Consider the following 19,725-nt stretch of genomic DNA (forward strand, 5'->3'; position numbering starts at 1 on the left):
ACGTGAGTTATTAAAACTTACCCTTCTATTACTAAATGAGAGGTGATAATTTAATGCTAAATAATAAATTCCGCTTTGGAAATGTTTGTGAAAAAGTATTAAATACGAAACGAAAAATAATTATTTTCAGATAATTATATAACTCTGACGCATTTCTTGTAGATACGTAACTTGACAATTATTCTCCATTCTTTGACGTATTTTTAGTTTTTCAACCTCCGATCATTCTCAGAAGAGTACCTCGGAGTAATCCTTGATATGAAACTTACGTGGAGTGCTCACGTTGCAAATATTTCCACTTAGGTAATAAAGGCTTTTTCGACGTGCCGTAGGCTTTTTGATAAAACATTGAAACCAAAAATTATCTAATGGTCATAGTTACTTATGCTGATTTGGTGGAACAAAACAACGCAGCAAACGCAATACTGGAGTTACAAAAAGTGGAAAGACTTGCTTGTGTAGCAATTACGGGTGTAATGCGATCATGATACATTTGAGGCTTAGAGGTAATGCTGGACCTTCCTCCTTTTCATGTACATGTATGGAGAATCGTTCTAGAAAGTAGATGCTTTTAGGCCAATATGAGCTCAAAATCACCAGGTTAATCCATCTTTAGGGATGACTGGCGTGTGTTGAATTCGGGGTAGAGGAGTACATCGAGTCCATTTCTCTCTAGAAGTAGATCCTGCAAACGGATGCTTTCCTGTTATCCTGCCTGCCAACTAAAACCACTCTCTCTTACTTGTGCGCAGAAATTGGGATGGCCGCTGCAAGGCTGACGACACTTTCGTGATGTTTATCTTCTTCTTAGCGACTGCTGGGATATAATTGTGTACACTATTCCATCACTCCTTAATTCCCGTCATCTTCACGACCATCTCTCTCACAGTCACAGGGTTCATACCTGTTTCTCTACTGTCTATCTACTTCCAGCATTGTGTGAGTCACAGTGTCGGAGTATTCGCAGTATAGGCATTTGTCTGTATCTGTTTTTCTGAACGTATGAAGATACGACCTAAAATACCCATGTCCTGTGAGCACTTGCACCAGAAAATAATCCAGTCCCCTGTGACTTGTGACCACAGTCCACCCAGTCCCTTAGGCTCGGGATCAACATTTTAGTCCACTGGGCAACATATTCTGTGCTGTTCCACTCTTCTTGCCATTTTTCCATTGATCTTTCCCTTTCTTCTTTTTTATGGCAGTCGTCAAATGCTTTCTTCTCTCATAGAGATGTCTCCTTTCTACTAACACATTCAGAGGAACGCAACCCGATAGTCCACAAGGCCGCCGCAGATACGGTCATGTAGGCGCATGCTACTCGCAACAGATTCGTTCTGTCCACTCGTATTATGAGCCCCTTGTAGGTCGGTATCTCTGCCGCAATACTCCAGACTATTCAACGTCAACGGTTACGTCAACCAGCGTGCTCTTCTCAATAATGATCCTTCTCTCAGAAATATATTCCGATAGCACATTGCCCTGCAATGCCCGCATCACCTCTTTAGTGTTGAATGTGTTTCTAACATCGAAGAGCAGCAAAGCCGCCAGCCTGTTCGTCCCCAATGTTGTGCAATGCCTCGAGTACACTTAAAATAACCTGAATTGTGATCTTCCCCTTGTAGAATTATTAATTAATTAATTAGGCAACCTAACTGGGAATCTATGAATAATAATTGAATCTGGGAATAATTTTAAGTGTTTGAACAGCCTAATCCATGAAAGTGGCCGTAGTCATTATGTCTGTAAAACAAAATCACTCTAATCACAAGAGCTGTCCTCACATATTATACTAAGGTATCAAAAATCACAGCATGGAGTAGGAATAGGGGTTACTCACTACTACCAGACAGCCAATTGCCCTCGAAGATTCTTTTACAAAATTTCAAGTAAAATTGTTAGCAGTAGATTGAAAAAATCTGCAAATATTTCCTTTTTTTTATTTTCTCAATGTATGGTTAAAGTTGTATCGGTCCCAGTGGGAAATAGGAGTAGAGGCAGACCACGACTGAGATGGAGGGACGGTGTGGACGAGGACGCAAGGAAAATCGGCGCGGCAAATTGGCAACGGTTGGCGATGAACAGAAACGACTGGCGAAATAGACTGGGGAAGGTCAAGGCTCAACTAGAGCTGTAGCACCACTGATGATGATGGTTAAAGTTGTTTCTAGGGTAAAACTATTTTTGTTTTTTTCTTTGAAATGATTGGTTTAATTTTGTAATTACCAAGAATTGTACGTAGCTTATATTAACATACTGTATTTTCTTGTTTCAGATTATTGAAAAACAACCGCTCCTATCTGCACAGCTATCCAAATCGTCGATATCGGCGATTATTGTCCTGTATAATCAACGTTTTTAATTCAGCGGTTCAAAATTGCTGCCATGGGTCGCAAAAAAATACAAATATCAAGAATTACCGACGAACGGAATCGTCAGGTAAGAAATTTCTGTTTTTAACAACATGATAATAAATAACTACTTATCTATTACTGATTTGTGAGTTAATAAAAATCAAACAATACGCTACAAAAAAAGAGGTGGAAATTAAAATGAATTTATTATTAAAATGATACTTGTGTTCTCTCACTTAAATTTTTCTTTTTTTAGATTATAAACAAAACATTATATTAAGATATTATTTAAAAATATTAATTAAATCGATAGTACTTGTAAAACATTTTAGTAATTTAGAAAGACCTGACAACCTCGTCTTACGATAATTATATACATAATTTCATTTTTATCTAAAAATATTTTTTGTAATCTTTATCTGTATAAACGTACTATATCAGGATTATATGTGGATAAAAATACATCAAAACACTGACCAGAAAATTGCATAAACTGAGACTTTTGAATCGAAACTGTATTAGGCGTAGGGGAGATTGGGTAGAAAAGACTACCTAACACTTTTTTACTTGCATCTTCCAAACTTTATAACTAATGGAAACACCACCCTAACCATAGTTTTAAATAAAAATTTTTATTATAATGCTTAACAAAAAATGCAAATACACTAACACGTTTAAAACTATAACCTAAAGTGAAATGGCGTTCTGTCCTGTATACCCCAGTATGCGGAGCATAGGGGAGCATCAGTTAGTATTTGCAAAATTCGCATAGTGCAATCATGTGGCCATTTATTGCATTGCTGACACTTTATCCAGCCCTCTTCTTTATTGTTCCGTCTATCAGGTTCATTGCAATAGATACATTCCGAATCTGAATCTTCACTACTGTCACTGCTATCCTTCACTGGCTGCTTTTTCTTTTGACACAAACTTCAAAATTTGAACCTGCTTCTGCAGATCTTTGCTTGATTTCAGTTTTGCTATCTTGCCTAATTTTCCTAATTCCTTTTTTGTTTCTCAAGATCATCTTTATTTGGGGTGCTTGTCAAAATTTTCGATATCTCCTTTTTAGTATTGCTTACTGGTCCCAGGTTGACAGGTCGACGAGGATAATTATCAGATATGCCGGTTCCAGACAATTACTGATTTGGAGTGGCAGGTCTAGGAGGGCGAATTATTTCAGATTGGTGCAATATTGACGTGGGCAAATCTTCTGAGATGCAAGAAGTATCAAATATTGTTGAAGGCAGAAAGTCAGTCTCGTCAAATATTTTTGTGTTACACGCAAATATGCCGTCACTTTTTTCAACTCCTTTAGTGCCATTTTCAACAGTTGCTACTTTTTCAAAAGCTTTGCAGCATAATTCTACCGTTTAGTATATGGATATTCTGCTGCATTCAATAGCTGCAGTGTGGAGGTAATGTTAAAAGAGTTATGTTATTTGCTCTAGCTTTTAAAACAGCTTCTAGCTGTCTGTGACCAATATGGCCGTCCAAGTTTAGCAGAACTGGATATTCCTAAGTAGGTTTTTGATAAAATGATCGAGATATACGAGAAAGTGGTCTTTGTCCATCCAACCAGACTCATTTGCGTAACGTACAACACCAACTAGTGCTCCTTTCATTAGAAGAGGTAACATTTTTTTACGAGGGAATAGAAAAAACGAGGAATATAATTTTCTGAAGATGATAATATGCATCCCACTGTTATATTGGAACCTCTTTCACCACTTATAATTCGACCGACTTGTTTCTGACCTTTCTTAGCTAATATGTTACTAGGTTTCTGTACTGTACTGATTCCCGATACGTCATCATTTCACTTTAAAGATCATATAAATGGTTAAGATCATTTCTATTAAAACCTACCGCTCTGTTGAGACTAGTACCTTCAGGCTTTCGCAGAGGGTGACATTTCAACAGTCCTTCCAGCCAATTAAAGGGATGTGGTATTTTAAGCCTTTCAGCTAAGTAAAAAGCAATGATGCTACAGACATCAAGTGGTGTAAGTCCGTAAAATCTGTTTTGCATATCGAAAAGATGTTTTACTAAATTTTTGTCATCTTCACTAAAATCAGGCTTAAAACTGCCCGGGAGGGCCCCTGAATGGAACCCTTGTCAGCCCTTACTAATTTTAGGCGTCATATCAAGCAAGCTTTTGGAATCTTGGATTTTTTAACTGCAGCTCTCAAACTCATGCCATTCTGAACAGCGATGGTAGCCTCATTTGCTGGTGCTTTGTTTGGGCATTTGGGCGAAGCCTTCTTTTCTTGTAATTCCACATCTGAAAGCATACACTAAGCAATTTTGCTGTAAATCTATAGGGACACGCAGGACCAGCGGTCGTATATGCCCCAACGTAGGTGGGCCTCATTGCCCCATTTCACGCGAAAAAAACTATCAAGCATAACCTCACAAAAAGTTTAGTTAAAAGATTAACGCGTGAAATGAAGGTGAGATGTGAACTTGCACACATTTAACAGCAGCGGGCTTTACATACTGTATTTTCTAATAAAATATCAGAAAAGTTCAATAAAAATTAGAAAACTTACCTTAAATTATCAAATTATCTCATAAAATTGACACTTTGCATTACCAGCGTTCACTGACTCTGTACTGAAGCACGGTTTACTGTTGCCAACCTCCGGTAGGAAATTCAGGGCTAAATTCAAATTAATCATTTCATATCTGCCAATGTTCCTATATGCCCCGGTCGCCCCTACCTATCTGTTTATAGGCGCCCAGTTTATTATATTCATTTTTTACGACTATTATGCATTATATTGCAAAACTATATAATAAACTGACTGTTTCAGGATAAAAATGCTAAAATCAAATACTTATCGAAATATCTGCAAACGAAATGACCTACAAAAGATACAGATATTTGATAGGTAGATTTGATGGGTAATAAAGTTGCTATTACCCTCATTTGGAATACAAATCGCTGGATTAGAATATTAAAACTAGAAGAATTGGAAGTGTACAAACTACGATTTGTCGACAACACAGTATTTATCGCTTAAGTAAAAAATAACTTGCTAAAGATTCCTAAAATCAAGAATCTTTAATGCACTTTGCAAAGATGTGGGTGCAGAACACTTTTGTGAACAAGTTTTTTGTAAAAAGTTGGAGCTGTGGAAGAGAAATGTAAAACAAAAAAATAGAAATGTTTGCAAAGTGTGAATGAGTGAGTCAAAACATAAAAAAAAACAGTATTTTAAAGTTGTTTTTGTGACAATAGAAAGTCATTTAGCCGTGTTGGCACAGAATTCTAAAAATTATTTTCTTGCTGACGACAAATTGGTAGCAAGTTACGAGTGGATTAGGGATCCATTCTCTCAAATGCAAAAGAAGAAATTTTCATATACTTTGTTGCAAGCGGCGAAATCAAGAGATAATTTAGTAATAAATCTCTGAGTTTTGGGCAGGAGTGGATGATGCCTTTTGTCCACTGAAAACAAGAGCAGTTCGTATAATATTGTCATTTTTAATATCCTACCTTTGCGAGCTGGATTTTCTGCGATGGTTTCTTTAAAGACAAACTGAGTATAGACAATTAACTGAGAATGGATATTTGTAATATGAAACCTATTTTTTGTAATGTCAGAATAAATAATCTTTTTGCTATTCTCTCTGTGAATTAAACTTTTTTATCGTAATTAAAAGTAATTGTCATTTTTTTCTGTTTTGATGTACTAGCACTCCCCACGTAGAGGTATGGCGCCCCCTAGAGGGCGCACCCCACATGTTGAGAAACGCCGTTTGAAGGATAAGTTAGCTACTGGGTACGAGATACTTGTTTCTTCAACTATTCTTTTTTCCATTTATTGTTTATTAGAAATCCAACATTGTTCATTTTGCTATTTTATGTTCCTAGATGGAATACTTACATTGAAGTGTTAAAGAAAACTACAACTGAAGTGTGTGGAATCAAAAAATGTAATAGACAATGGAAGAGGACAAGAAGCCAAATAAAACCAGTACAAATAGCTTGGGTATGGAAAGAATATTATGAGAAAAAATTTGATACCGAAGAAATAAAGGAAGACAATTTAATAAATGAATGCGAAGAAAATATAGAGCTAGAGCAAATAAGTAGAGAAGTAATAGAAGGATTATCAAACATAAAAAGAGGCAAGGCAGGTAAAGATGATGAAATTGAATCGGAAATGATAAAATAAATGAGAGAAAAAGGAATAAACTTGCTATGGAAACTATATAAAGAGGCGTGAGAAAAACAAACAATCCCTAAAGACTGGCAAAACAGCTTTATTGTGCCAATATACAAAAAAGGAGAAAATGTAAACTGCGACAACTATAGAGCAATATGTCTGTGGTCGGTATGCTTTAATTAAAATATATATGAAAATAATAGGGAAGAGACTAAGATAAGAAGTAGAAATGGAATTGGGAGAAGATCAAGCGGAATTTATACCAGGAAGACAGACAAATGACAACATATATATCATTAGGAACCTAATGGAAAGAAGCATATACACGGGGGAAAACTAGTAGTAGCATTTATAGACCTAAGAGCAGCATTTGATACGATAGAAAGACAAATTATAGGGAAATACTTGAGGAAAATAAATGTACCAAATACATTGATAAAATTTATAGAAAGTACTTATAAAGTGGTAAAAGGAAGAGTACAAATAACAGGGAAAGATCGGAAGAATTTAATTGGAAGAGAGGTATTAAACAAGGAGATATTCTCAGCCCTTTGCATAATAGTAATGAACGAATTGATAAGAAGTACTAGAACCAACTAGAATAGAGTCCTTAATGTATGCGTACGACATAGTACTAATAGCAGATTCCGAGAATAAACGGCAAAAACCAATGGATATATGGGTAGAGCAAATAGAAGAACGAAAAATGGAAATAAACGAGGAAAAAATGAGACAATAATAATCACCGGCAAAAAAAATAAGAAAAATAATAAAATAAAGATCAAACGTAAAAACTCAGAATTTAGACTGGGAAATAACAAATAGACCAAATAAATCAAACAAGTTATACTATACTATTCGTTAGGCCAAATATTGGGAAAAAGAAAACTTACACCAGAGACAAGGATAAAAATATATAACACAATAATGGTACCGAAAAACATAAAAGCAGAATAAATGCAATGGCGATGAGACACCTAAGAACACATGAATTTTTATGGACATCTGATAAGGATGCAACACAACATAATTAGAAGAAAAGTCCACGAAGCAACACATCGTAAAAAGAAAAAGAGGCAGTTCAAGAAAAAAATGGATACTGCAAGTAGTAGAGGCGGGAAAAGTTTAAAAAAATCACTTGAGAAATTGAAAATCATGGCAGGAAATAGAAAAGAATGGAAGAGATGGGTGAATGGAAATAAAAATAGCTAGCTCACATCCAACACCCTGATAAGGTAAAAGAAAGGGAAGAGAGAAAGAATGTTCCTACGTAGTAGAAGGAGTCCCCTGGCGTTAACTCTAATAGCTGTTCATCTTCTGTCTTTCCATCGTTTCTGTCACATTTCTATGTGTCTCTTTTTCCAGTTCCACAAGTCTGGATCGCGGTATTATAGTGTCTTTATAATATAAAGCTATGTTTTTTTTATTAACCGTATCAACCAGTGAGGGCTATTAGCTGAAGGGCAAAATGCAGTAATTACAATATAAAATAACAAAGTAAATTACAATTTCAGTTTTTTTGTTAATTAAAAATTAAACTTATATAATATTAAGATCGATGAAATTAATTTGTTAAGGATATTTATGTTAAATAGATAAGTTATTAAAATGGCAATTAGGTCCTAAGACTTGCAATATATTGTCAGATATTGAGTGTTTGTGTTTTCGTCAATGTATGTAGGACAATCTATGTCTGTATATGTGTTACAGATATACCACAGTTACAATATTCACATAAAGGGCGATTGGATTTAGAGATAAGGTAACCATGAGTTATTCTGCTATGCCTTATATGCAAACCATCGACTTATGTATAACTGACGGTCAATTCACACCATGAATTTATTGTAGTCTAATAGTGCATAGAAACGATTGTGTCTGGTGCCATTCATTTTCCCATACATTTAGCACCTTTTGTTTAACAAAACACTTGAAATCGGATACCAACACTGTATTCACTAACACCGACGCGACGACGCACTTTGTATTGCTTCACGAGCATAATGGTCAGCTTTTTCGTTGCCTTCTTAACGAGTATGAGATTTGATCCAAATGAAACGAAAATGTTTTGCTTCATTTAGAAGATGTAACTATTGCTGAATTAGATAGAGTATGGAATTATTTGTATACAGCTGTTTTATTGTATGTAATGAACTGAGGGAGTCAGTAATTATCACGGCTTTGCAGAAGTTGTGGTCGTACAGTTCCCTAGACAGGATGCTACTGATTGATGGTAATTTAAATTGTAATATAGTATTTGGAGTAACAACTGCTGATCCTACACCATTAGTGGATTTGGATGCATCTGTATAAATGTGGTAACAATCGGGAAAACAGGAAAGTTTGTTACGGAACAATTGGTTTATTATTGCCTGAGAGGTTTAAAATTTTTGTATTTAGTGAGAGTTAGATCACATTGTATAGGAGGTATGGTCCAGGTTGGCGCTAGAGCTTTAGTTGACTGTTCAAATAAAGCTATGCTATTTTATTTATCTAGTTGTTAAGACTTTAGCTAGTTGTTTAAACTCAGATGATCCTCTGCCCACCTGGTTTGATCCCTAGAAGCTCTTCATCTTTCTGTTACATTTAGCTGATTACCATTTATATGTTTTCTGTCTCATTTGTAGGACTTCCGACTTCTATGTTTGCCTCTTTTTTCAGTTCCACAAGTCTGGATGGACTTTATGGCGAACGACAGTTGTATGTCTTTATATAAAGCGTTTGGATGGAAACCTTGCCGTAATCTCTACTAATTGTTTGGGGAAAGCTTATTGAATTCCTTTCCTCAGAGGGTACAGTACCAAATATTTTAGAACCATGGAACTATTAAAGATATTTCTTTGATATAACTTAGCAGAACACAAGGCGTTGATTCAGTATGTGTTTGGTTTTATCAATTTCGTCAATCTGATCCATCATCTCTTTATATTATAATAGTAGATTTTCAATTCGGTTTTCAAGTTGAGACTGCAGACCATTAGTTTCCGTACCTGCGTTTTCTAGCACCCATTTTGCTATTCTGGTGATCTTGGCCTTTAATCAGTTTCTCTTCTTGGGAATGATTATATTTGTTTTTATGCCTGTTATAAAATAATACTTTAGACTTGTTAGATTCGCATAAATTAAGTTTTATAAATGAAAATAAAGTTTCATTATAGTTAACCACGACTGCTTTAATCTCAACTTTTAATACTCTCAACAAATACCCATTCCAATACAATTCCCACGTAATTATGTACGTTCATAAAAATTTAAAAATCATAAACAATAACAATTATTAGTAAGTCTTTGAATCAGAGTTTGTTTTTGAAAATTTATGAAACAATACTTTTATCGTTTCACTGATAAAATGAATTTTTCGCAGTTATCAACGATTTCTCATCACTTACGTAATTTCAGTTTTACAGTTAGAGATACTAGGAACATTTTCTAATGTTAAGAAAACATTTATTACAATTAGCAAGTATTGTACTAGAGTAGAGTAGAATCAATATAAACTGGAAAATTACTGAAACGGAACATTCAAAAATGCTGTCAGAATCCTAACTCAATTAAAATGTATATCATACGAGTATATAAAATAATGAGAAACAATATTTAAAATGTTTAATACGTCATCATTATCAAAAACGAGACCTAACAATGAAAACCGACACAAGAAATCTATTTAGGAAATACTATATAAATATGAAAAATTTAATTGGGGAGCTAGGACTCTAAATTGTTTGACTTCTACAATCGTATCATTCATTCATAATTGGCCCAAAGGCTAATATATCTATATCGCAAAAAATGTGTTTTTTTGAAAAAAAAATTCCTGAGCGTTCATTGGTTTTAAAAAATCTGAAAACTCAGAAACATAATTTTAATGCCCAAAAACCCTCTGATTGTTTTCAGATTTTTTGGATTAAAATTTAGCCCAGGAGAAATATTTGAATTTTTCAAAAAAAATTTAAGTTATGTAGGTAATTTTTGGCAAACTAAATTATTATTTTTCGTGTATTTTTTGCTTTCTTTTGAATAGCGGGGTTAGATTTTACATTTTCTGTCCGGAAAATTCGGAAAAACCCTGTTTTGGTGTTTTCCCATGGTTTTAGCACATAATCTCAACTATATGTCAATAAATAACGATTTTTGATATTTTTGTTTTGGTATTTCTAATAGAGCAAAAAGGTTTGCCATTCTCAGACCAGAACATGTCCAAAATACGAATGCCCTATTTTTTTGATATGTTCCATGTTTTTAACACATAACCTTAACTACATTTTCCGTTTTTATAGCAGGATCATATTGGTTATTTCCACACCGAAACATAGATACCCTGAATTCGAAAAAACTGCATTTTCCGGTGATTTTTTACATATTTTAAGCACATAACCTGATTTAAATGTGACAAATAACGATTTTTGTTTCCCCCCTCTTTTATTCGAGTCGTGATTATCATTTAAAAATATTATCATTTATGAATTAAATTAATACAATAATTATATTTAGTTTCATATTTGACCTTTTTTTAATTTCTAATAATAATAATGAAATATAAAATTACAAAATAGTAAAAAATATTCAAAATCATATTATAATAATAGTTTTAGTCTTCGTCACTATCTTCCTTTATTACGGGGTCAGTATCTGATGTGATAAATAAGTCTAAATTTTTGCTGGTCTAATAATTTTTTAATTTACATTGCATTGCTATAAGGTAACAAATATTTGCGGCAACTTAAGAACAGGACACTACAGTTCTTAATCCTTTGGCACAGTCACAATCATCGCCCAAAATACCGCCGTACGTGAATAATTCGACATAAGAATATTCGACATAACATTTGTAGTTCTTGCTATTTTTTATTTGTTTTGACCCAATTAAAACTTTAATGATACTCCCGGCGATAGTTCCCGAGGTACTTTAAAATGCCCTCTGGTCGCCGAGTCTACGCCGAACTCCTACCTGCTAAACCAGACCCTCCTCTGCCATCCAGCGATCCGGAAGCGGAATGGCCGCTGTAAGGCTGGCATCACTTCCGAAGCACTACCTTTATTCATTCATTCTCCATTCATACACATCCACACTCCATTCATCAGCAAGGAGGCTCCTTGTCTCGTTCTAAGTAGCGCGTAGAAGACCCTTATTGCTCCTAGTACGGCATCATTCCCAGACTGGCATTTCCTCCTTCCTCACAGTCTGACTCACGCCTATTTAACTCATACAGTGTGACCCACTTCTCTAGCTTCAACTTCCAGCATCTTTCACTCTTACCCTTGCCGTTGGTCCAGTTGTCTTTCTTCCTCTTCCTTTTTCTTGATCACTGCACGGATATAGCTGTGTATGTTAGTCCAACCTGATTTATTTTCAATCATTCTCTCAACCATTTCTCTCACTGTAAAAAAATTCACACCTGTCTCTCTCTCCATTCTGCTCCTTTCCACTATCCATCTGCTGCAATCTAACATCGTATGTGTTACAGTGTCCGAGTATCAATAGTATAGGCATTCATCTGTGTCAGCCTTTCCGAACCTAGAGAGGTAGGCCTAAAACATTCGTGTCCTGTGACACTGCGTCAGGAAATAATCCAGTTGCCTGTGGCCACAGTCCACCCAATCTCTTATGTTTGCGATCAGCATTTTCGTCCACTGTGGCACATCCTCCGTGTTGTTCCATTCTTCTTGCCATCTTTCAATTGACCTTTCCCTTTCCTGTCTTCTTCTCTCGGCCACAGTAAGGTTTGGGCCTCTTCTCCCATAGAGCTCTTTTCTTTCCACCGCCAAAACATGCAACGAAACACATCCAGTGATGGTCCACAAGGCTGCCGCAGACACAGTCCTGTAGGCGCATGCCACTCGCAACAGACTTGTTCTGTCCACTTGTGTCATGAGCTTCCTATAGGCCGTTATCTCTAACGCCTCGCTCCAGACTGGTGACGCGTAGAGGACGATATACTGTACAACACCGTGTAAGACCCTCCTCCTTTCGGATTTGGGTCCCCCAATGTTGGGCATCACCCTCCCCAACGCAGCCGCACTATTCGCAGCCTTCCGGACCACCTCCCGCACGTGCTCCCCCCATTTTCCATTCTGGTGCAATGTCACTCCTAGGTACTTTACTTGTTTCTTGGGTGTTAGACATGCTCCCGCACATTGCAGTTAAACACTTTGCCTGTTCCTTGTCCCCTTCAAAATGATAGCTTGGGTTTTCTCTGCCGCAAGTTTTAGTCCGTGCTGCGTCATCCATTTCTTTACGATGCGGCCTGCGTTCCGAACCCAAAGCTTTGATACTGGCTTTATATAATTTTTAACTATAGTAAAATGCAGAGCAGATCGTCACGAAATAGTTATAAGAGCCCAAAAAGGTAATATAAATGCTAATTCCGACCGAGAAATCGGAAGACACAAGTAAGATGAAGAAATATTTTGTGAAAAACTTATTTAGCCATATATAGTTAAGGTTATGTGCTAAAAACATGGGGAAAATATCAAAAAAAGAGGGTTTGTCATATTTTAAGCTTGTTATGGTTTGAAAATGGCAAAGCTAACTCCGCTATTGGAAATAACGAACAAATAACAAAAACAAAAAAAAATTATTGACATGCAGTTGTGTTTATGTGGTAAATATCATGGGGAAAATACCAAAAAATGGGTTTTTTCGAATCTTACGGATATTACGGAGAGAAAATGGCAGATATAACCCCGCCATTTAATAGAACGAAAAAAAAATACACGAAAAATAGTTATTTCGAAGTTTATCAAGAATTACCTACATAACCAAAAATTCTTTAAAAAATTCAAATAGTTTTCCTGAGCTGAATTTTGATCTAAAAAATCTGAAAAAACTCAAAAGTGTTTTCGGGTAAGAAAATATTTAAATGATAATCTTTACTCGAATAAAGGGGGAGAGAAACAAAAATCGTTATTTGTCACATTTAAATGAAAGTTATGTGCTTAAAACATGGGAAGAAATATCAAAAAAATGGATTTTTTCGAATTTTGAGGTTTTTCCTTTTCACTGGCCGTATAGAATGGTCTTTTTCATGTCTAGGAATGCTAAATATCCTACATCATATTGTATTAACGTTTTTTCTCTAATTTGCTATAAAGTCAATACTTACGTGCTCTTGTACGTTGTATGTAGGCTTAAAACCATTTTGTATATTTGCTAGTCTTCGATCGACTATTTCCGGGAGTTTTTTTCTGAACTATTTCCGAGAGTGTAAAAGTTACGTAGATTAAACATTTGAAGATGAAATAAGCTATTATTATCTAATGTAACTTGTAACATTGGACCTGCAATTACAAATAGTGAATTAGAAAGAACAACAAAAACAACTAAAAATGGGAAAATAGTAGGGTTGCAGTTATAATTCGTGAAAATTATAGAATAATTCACAAAAACATAAGCAGTATTTGCCTATTTAGCTACTTTATAAAATTTGTATAGGAGTTTTCAAAAACTTTATAATAATAGTCTCCCGTTTTATACCGCTCGCGGCTTTGGGAGTATAGCAGGGTAGTCTGCTATATCTAGGGCCTACGGTATACAAGGAAGGTAACATGGCCAGTGCTACGCTTCAACCGCCTATTATTACCCCTGGTTTTACCCAAGGTACTCATTTTGTTCAGGCTGAGTCGACCTGGGGCCTATAGACATTTTTAAAAATGTCTAGTTGTTCTTGCCGGCGGTAGGATTCGAACTCCGGACCACCGGCATGCGAGGCAAGCATCCTACCGCTTGCGCTACGCAGGCCCGGGCTGAAATTTTTCTATGAACAAAACGAACTAATTTTAAAAATTTCTTTTCAGTCTAAATAAATCAAACTGGAAAAAATCAGGTTCGGTTTGTTAAAGGTTGTTGAATGTTAAATTAAAAGTTTGTTAAAAAAATTTAAATTTTGCAAGAAAAGTCACTTTGCTAAACTTTTAATTCACAGTCAAATTTGATTTTTTTAATTAAAAATTAAGTAATTATTTGGGGAAAAAAATTAGTATGCCATTTTAATTATCTATTTGTCTAATTTATATAAAATTCTTATTAGTTTTCAAAAACCCTAAACAGGGTGACATTTTTCCTATGGACAAATCGAACTAATTTTTTAAAATCAGGCCTGATTTTTTCCAGTTTGAGTCACGTCCGGTTTGTTTGTTAAATTTTAAATAAAAAAAAATTGTTCAAATAAATAATTTTTGCAATAAAAGTTACATTTTTTACATTGGTGGTTCACTTTGCTAAACTTTTAATTCATAATCAAATTTAATTTTTTTAATTAAAAATTAAGTAATCGTGTGAGGAAAAAAATAAGTATTGCATTTTAATTGTCTATTCGTCTTATTTATAAAATTTTCATTAGAGTTTTCAAAACCGTATACAGGGTGAATTTTTTGCTATGAACAAAACGAACTAATTTTTTAAAGCTGGACCTGATTTTTTTGTAGTTTGAATAAATCAGTTGATTAGGTGGTAGTAGTGTAACGTTTCACCAAAATATGAGACACATCGAACTTATTGTTCAAAAGTTATGACGAATAGAAATTTCAGTCAAAATTCACAACTCACCTTGTATATTATTAAACAATGAGAGCAGACACTTTTAAATGGTCATTTGTTATTCCTCATAAGGGCCATACGAGGTAGGAGTATGTACTGTTCCTCGGGACTTACCCTTCATAGTCTAATTAACTTTCTTTAGTACTTTAAGTTCTTCTACAGTGTTCGCTTTCTCTTGCCTGGAGTTTCTCGTATATGTCCGTCCCATATCATATTTCTTAATATTTGTTAATAAATACGATCAACAGGTACAACAAATGTAACTGGAAATTAAAAATAGTTTTTTTTGCAGGTAACATTCAACAAGCGCAAATTTGGAGTAATGAAGAAAGCATACGAGTTGTCCGTTTTGTGTGATTGTGAGATAGCGCTAATCATCTTCAGTAGTAGCAACAAGCTGTATCAGTATGCCAGTACGGACATGGACAAGGTTCTACTTAAATACACAGAGTACAACGAGCCCCACGAGTCACTTACTAATAAAAATATTATCGAGGTACATCAAATCCAGCAGCAACTTGCTAAATATGTGGCTGATGCAAATACGATAACCTGTGTAGTAAAATACTTTTTTATTTTTGTTTTGATTGTAAAATATTTTTTGACAAGATAGACTGTTTATATTATAACAAAGATAAATAATTAATAGGTTAAGAATTGCAGTTTATCGAATGAATATTTTTATAAAATCCTATTCTAAATACAAGGTGGAGCACAACTATAAAATGAATATCTTTAACTGATTAACTTAATCACCCTGTTATCGTAGTAGATTAGTTAGTACCTAATTAGATTTTAAATGATATATACATTGCCTAAATTTACAAATAGCAAATACTGAAAAAGATTTAAAATAAAAACAATGTTTTAACAACGGCGATGGACTATTTGAGACAAGGCTTAGGTAGAACGAAATTTGAACGAGTTGGAAACGACTAAATACATAATAAACAAAAATAAGCCAGGGGATTCAAAAAATATCTATTGAATAAATTAAGACGTTTCAAAAAATGGAGTTAAATGGAGAGAAAAATCATGAATGCCTAAGTTCTTCATTGAACTCTCTCTAATAATTTTTCACACACGATACATTCCTTATTTAACATTAAGGGGTGGAATTTAAAAAAGGGGTTGACAAATGACAGATGTCCCTTTTGGAATAAAAAACTGTTTACGGTGGCCCACTCTATATAAAGTGGAGTCTCTTAAAGATATAGAGGGTTTACTACAGAAGTTAAAAATGGTTGTTTGGACATCTTAAATATTACAAAAATAGACACAATTTCTGTATGGTTAAAAACTATTTTAAGGGTACTATCTACCATTTTACGATAACGTATAGATGTAAGATGTTTAATATACAAATCGAAAAAATGCTCATATGCTCCTATGAAAAGATGCACTTTTTCTTTCTTAACTTTTTTTCAACATCAAAAACCCAAAACATAGACAAATGCTCATGTTCATCTTATTCTTTAATTTTTATAAAACAAAGTTTAAGACATCAATCTTCAGATATTCATATTATTGACCTATTTTGTTGTTGATCTTTATCTTTTGGCTTTTTATATAAAACCCATATTATGGTTCTTGTCGATCTAATTGCTCTTAGACATAGGTTTGTTTATTGAGCACAAGTATTTTGCAATGATTAAAAGTAAAAACTGTTGTTCGTCATCACCAAGGCCTTTCATTCCTAATGGAATGTTCACCACTCTTACCCAGAGCTTTCTGATTCGATTATTGCGGTTAATCACTATGCATTCTTCTTTTCATTGTCAAAGTTTGTTGTATGACTTTTTAATGATGTTTAAATATTCATCATAATGTTGGTATACCTATTTAAATATCTCTCATGTCTTCCATGGCGCATTCTTTCTCTTCGGGCTTTCTTTATATCTATATAGTTCTGTGAAGTATGTTTCCCACGATCCATTATCAATTTTAAGTGGACCGCAATTTCTTTGTTGCGCTTTTAGGTATCCAAATAGTTAAGCGCTGTCATTACTATTCTCTTCTAGGCAATCAACTCTTCCATCCACAGCCTATCCATTATTATTCATCTATTTCTTGCTTCGTTTTTCTGTTTAATTTTGATTCTATATTGAGCCATTTTTTCCTTCTTTTTATTTCCCTCTGTCCTAGCACCTTTTGGGCTGAATTCAAAATGGATTCTTTTATATTTTTTCATATTTCCTCTGTATTATTTGTTTCTGTTATATTTTCCTTTAGGTTTGTCTCATATTGTTCTCTTAGTTCCTGTACTCTTAACTTCTCCAGTTTCCATCGTCTTTTGTTTTGTTCTCTCTCTTTTAATCACCTTCATTTTTATTTCCCCTGTTACTAGAAAATGGTCTGTGTCCGGGTTTTCTCCTCTATATAATCTGACGTCATGCATTATTGTTTTCCATTTTTTGGATATTAGTATGTGGTCAATCTGATTGCCATCTGTTGTGCCAGGTATCAGCAATGTTACTTTATGTTCTCTTGTGTGTGTGCTTCTAATGTTTGTTATTGCTGCTAGGTGGCATAAATGTTCTTCCGTTATCGTTTGTCTCGTCATGAATAGTTTCTTTCCCTGCTACTTTTACATTGAAGTCACGAACCATTAGTACTACGTCATTTCTGGGTAATCTTTCTTCCAGTTGTTCATATAATTCAATTTTATCATTTTCTGGTGCGTTTTCTGTGGGTGCATATATGTTTTTGATTGTAAGATTGGCTTGTTTGTTTTCTATTTTTATATATAACATTCGTCCATTTATGGCTTTGAATACTACAAGTTTGTCCCTTATACTATTGTTGACCATATATGCTGTACCATTTTCCCTTTCTTGTTTTCTTCCGAGTAGTGTATTGTGTAATTTTTCTTATTAATATTTCCTTCTCCTTTCTCTTACTTGTAGTGCTAGTATATCTTTGCATTTCTATTCCATAATGTTTGAACGTTCTAGGTTCCTAGTTTTATTTCCATTTAGTTCCATTTTTCTTCTTATTTTTTTCTGTATATCTTTTTCTTATGTTTGATTCATTGTTCTCTTTCAGTACTAGTTTCGTCATCATGTTTCATCATCGTTTTCTTCAGTTTTCTTTACAGTATCTTTAAAACTGTTGTTATTTTTCTTTTTATATAGCTTACATTTTGCTATAATTCTTTTTTTTTGTATCCTCATAAGCCGCCACCAACTTTACAAGTTTATACTTGCAAGGTCTCTCTTAGTAGGATTTTGTAAAAATTATTTGTATTAATTTTGGTATAAAAATAATCAACTATTATAGCAAACTGATTATTTTAATCAAATTTGTAAAAATAAATATTTTAAAAAAATGTCATGTGTCTGCTGGTTTACAAGATAATTGTGTATACATTTTAAAACATGATAAAAGCTTGTCAAAAGTATTTTGATCAAACAGTTTTTTATCGAATGATTAACTAACTTTCCTAATCCAATAATTGATGCTTTTTTTCTCTATAATGTTATCGATTTGCTGCATTGCCTGGTATTCAAAGTTGTTGCTAAAGTATTGAGAAACCCTAACCTTATTAGATTTGCTAGTTGTGTGCTAGATGTAATACAATTTTCACATATATGATGCACGAAATTTTATTGTCAAAACCATTACAGGTATTCAGCCATCCACTGCCTAATATCATAAATATATGTGTGAGTTTTGACTAGATGACCTTAAGCTGGCTCCAATCTTCATCGTTATGGTTGAGAGGAGAAGCAGAACAATAAATGTAGTCAGTACATAAAAAATGCATGATTAACTTGTTAAAAACTTCCTTTTTTATGGTCATTTCATAACGAGATTCTCTTCAGAGTCTCTTCACAAATTTATTTTTTAGTGTGAAATTCTCGGTAAAAATTTCTATTATTATGCGTAATATGTTACTGTTTATGCTGATTTTAACTTTTCTGATCGTAGCTGATCAGAAAGATCATATCTTTCGTGTCTCGTTATTTGTCTCATTATTTAGAAATTTTCCCCATACATGGTTTTTACGATAAATCGTTACTTAAATTTCCTAATCAATCCAAGTCAGCATTTTATTCTAGCCAGATCTATTCCATGCATACATAAAAACCTGCGAATAAAGCAAAAATACCACTGGGTCCTCAAATCGGTTTAAGTATATGTATTATTTTTATATGTGAGAACTGTATTGTAGAACATGTATTGGTCTTTGGAAAGTTCATCAACCAATACACTTAAAACTGCAAAGATTTTTTTAACCAGCTACCAGAGTGGGGGAGTACTTAATGTTCAAATCGAGTTATACACATAAAGCTTCATAAAATTATTTCCACATAACTAATTGATGAACTTTTTAATTACCATGGATCATATTTTTAATCTTACTATATAAAGGATTCTTTAAACATATATATTATATATCCATATTTTTAATAGAATGTCTGTTGTGTAACTGTTCAGTGGAAAACGGAAATCTTGAATTCTTCCAGTTACTTGTTGCTAAATATTATTTGGACTTCCCGTGGTTTTAGTAAGGAACACAAGACCGTAAATTAAACTATTTAATACTTCTATGTAAACGTTATAATATGAAAAAACTTAATTGTTTGTAATGAAAATAAAAAATATTACAAATATATTAATATTATAATATTATACTACATGTTGTTACTTCGAT

General features: G+C 33.9%; 1 protein-coding gene across 6 annotated transcripts in view; it reads left to right on the forward strand.

Moving 5' to 3' along the window:
• Window positions 1-19,725, forward strand: part of Mef2 (myocyte enhancer factor 2) — a 333,366-nt gene that overhangs the window by 266,731 nt on the left and 46,910 nt on the right. For all 6 annotated transcript variants that reach the window (XM_072546699.1, XM_072546696.1, XM_072546702.1 and 3 more), the window contains 2 exons: window positions 2,276-2,439; window positions 15,361-15,564. In XM_072546699.1, coding sequence (XP_072402800.1) covers window positions 2,386-2,439; window positions 15,361-15,564 — 258 coding nt within the window. In that variant the 5' untranslated portion in view covers window positions 2,276-2,385. The remainder of the gene's footprint in view (window positions 1-2,275; window positions 2,440-15,360; window positions 15,565-19,725) is intronic.

The sequence above is a fragment of the Diabrotica undecimpunctata genome, chromosome 10 (genome assembly GCF_040954645.1).
Source record: "Diabrotica undecimpunctata isolate CICGRU chromosome 10, icDiaUnde3, whole genome shotgun sequence".
In the NCBI taxonomy this organism is placed as follows: Eukaryota; Metazoa; Arthropoda; class Insecta; order Coleoptera; family Chrysomelidae; genus Diabrotica; species Diabrotica undecimpunctata.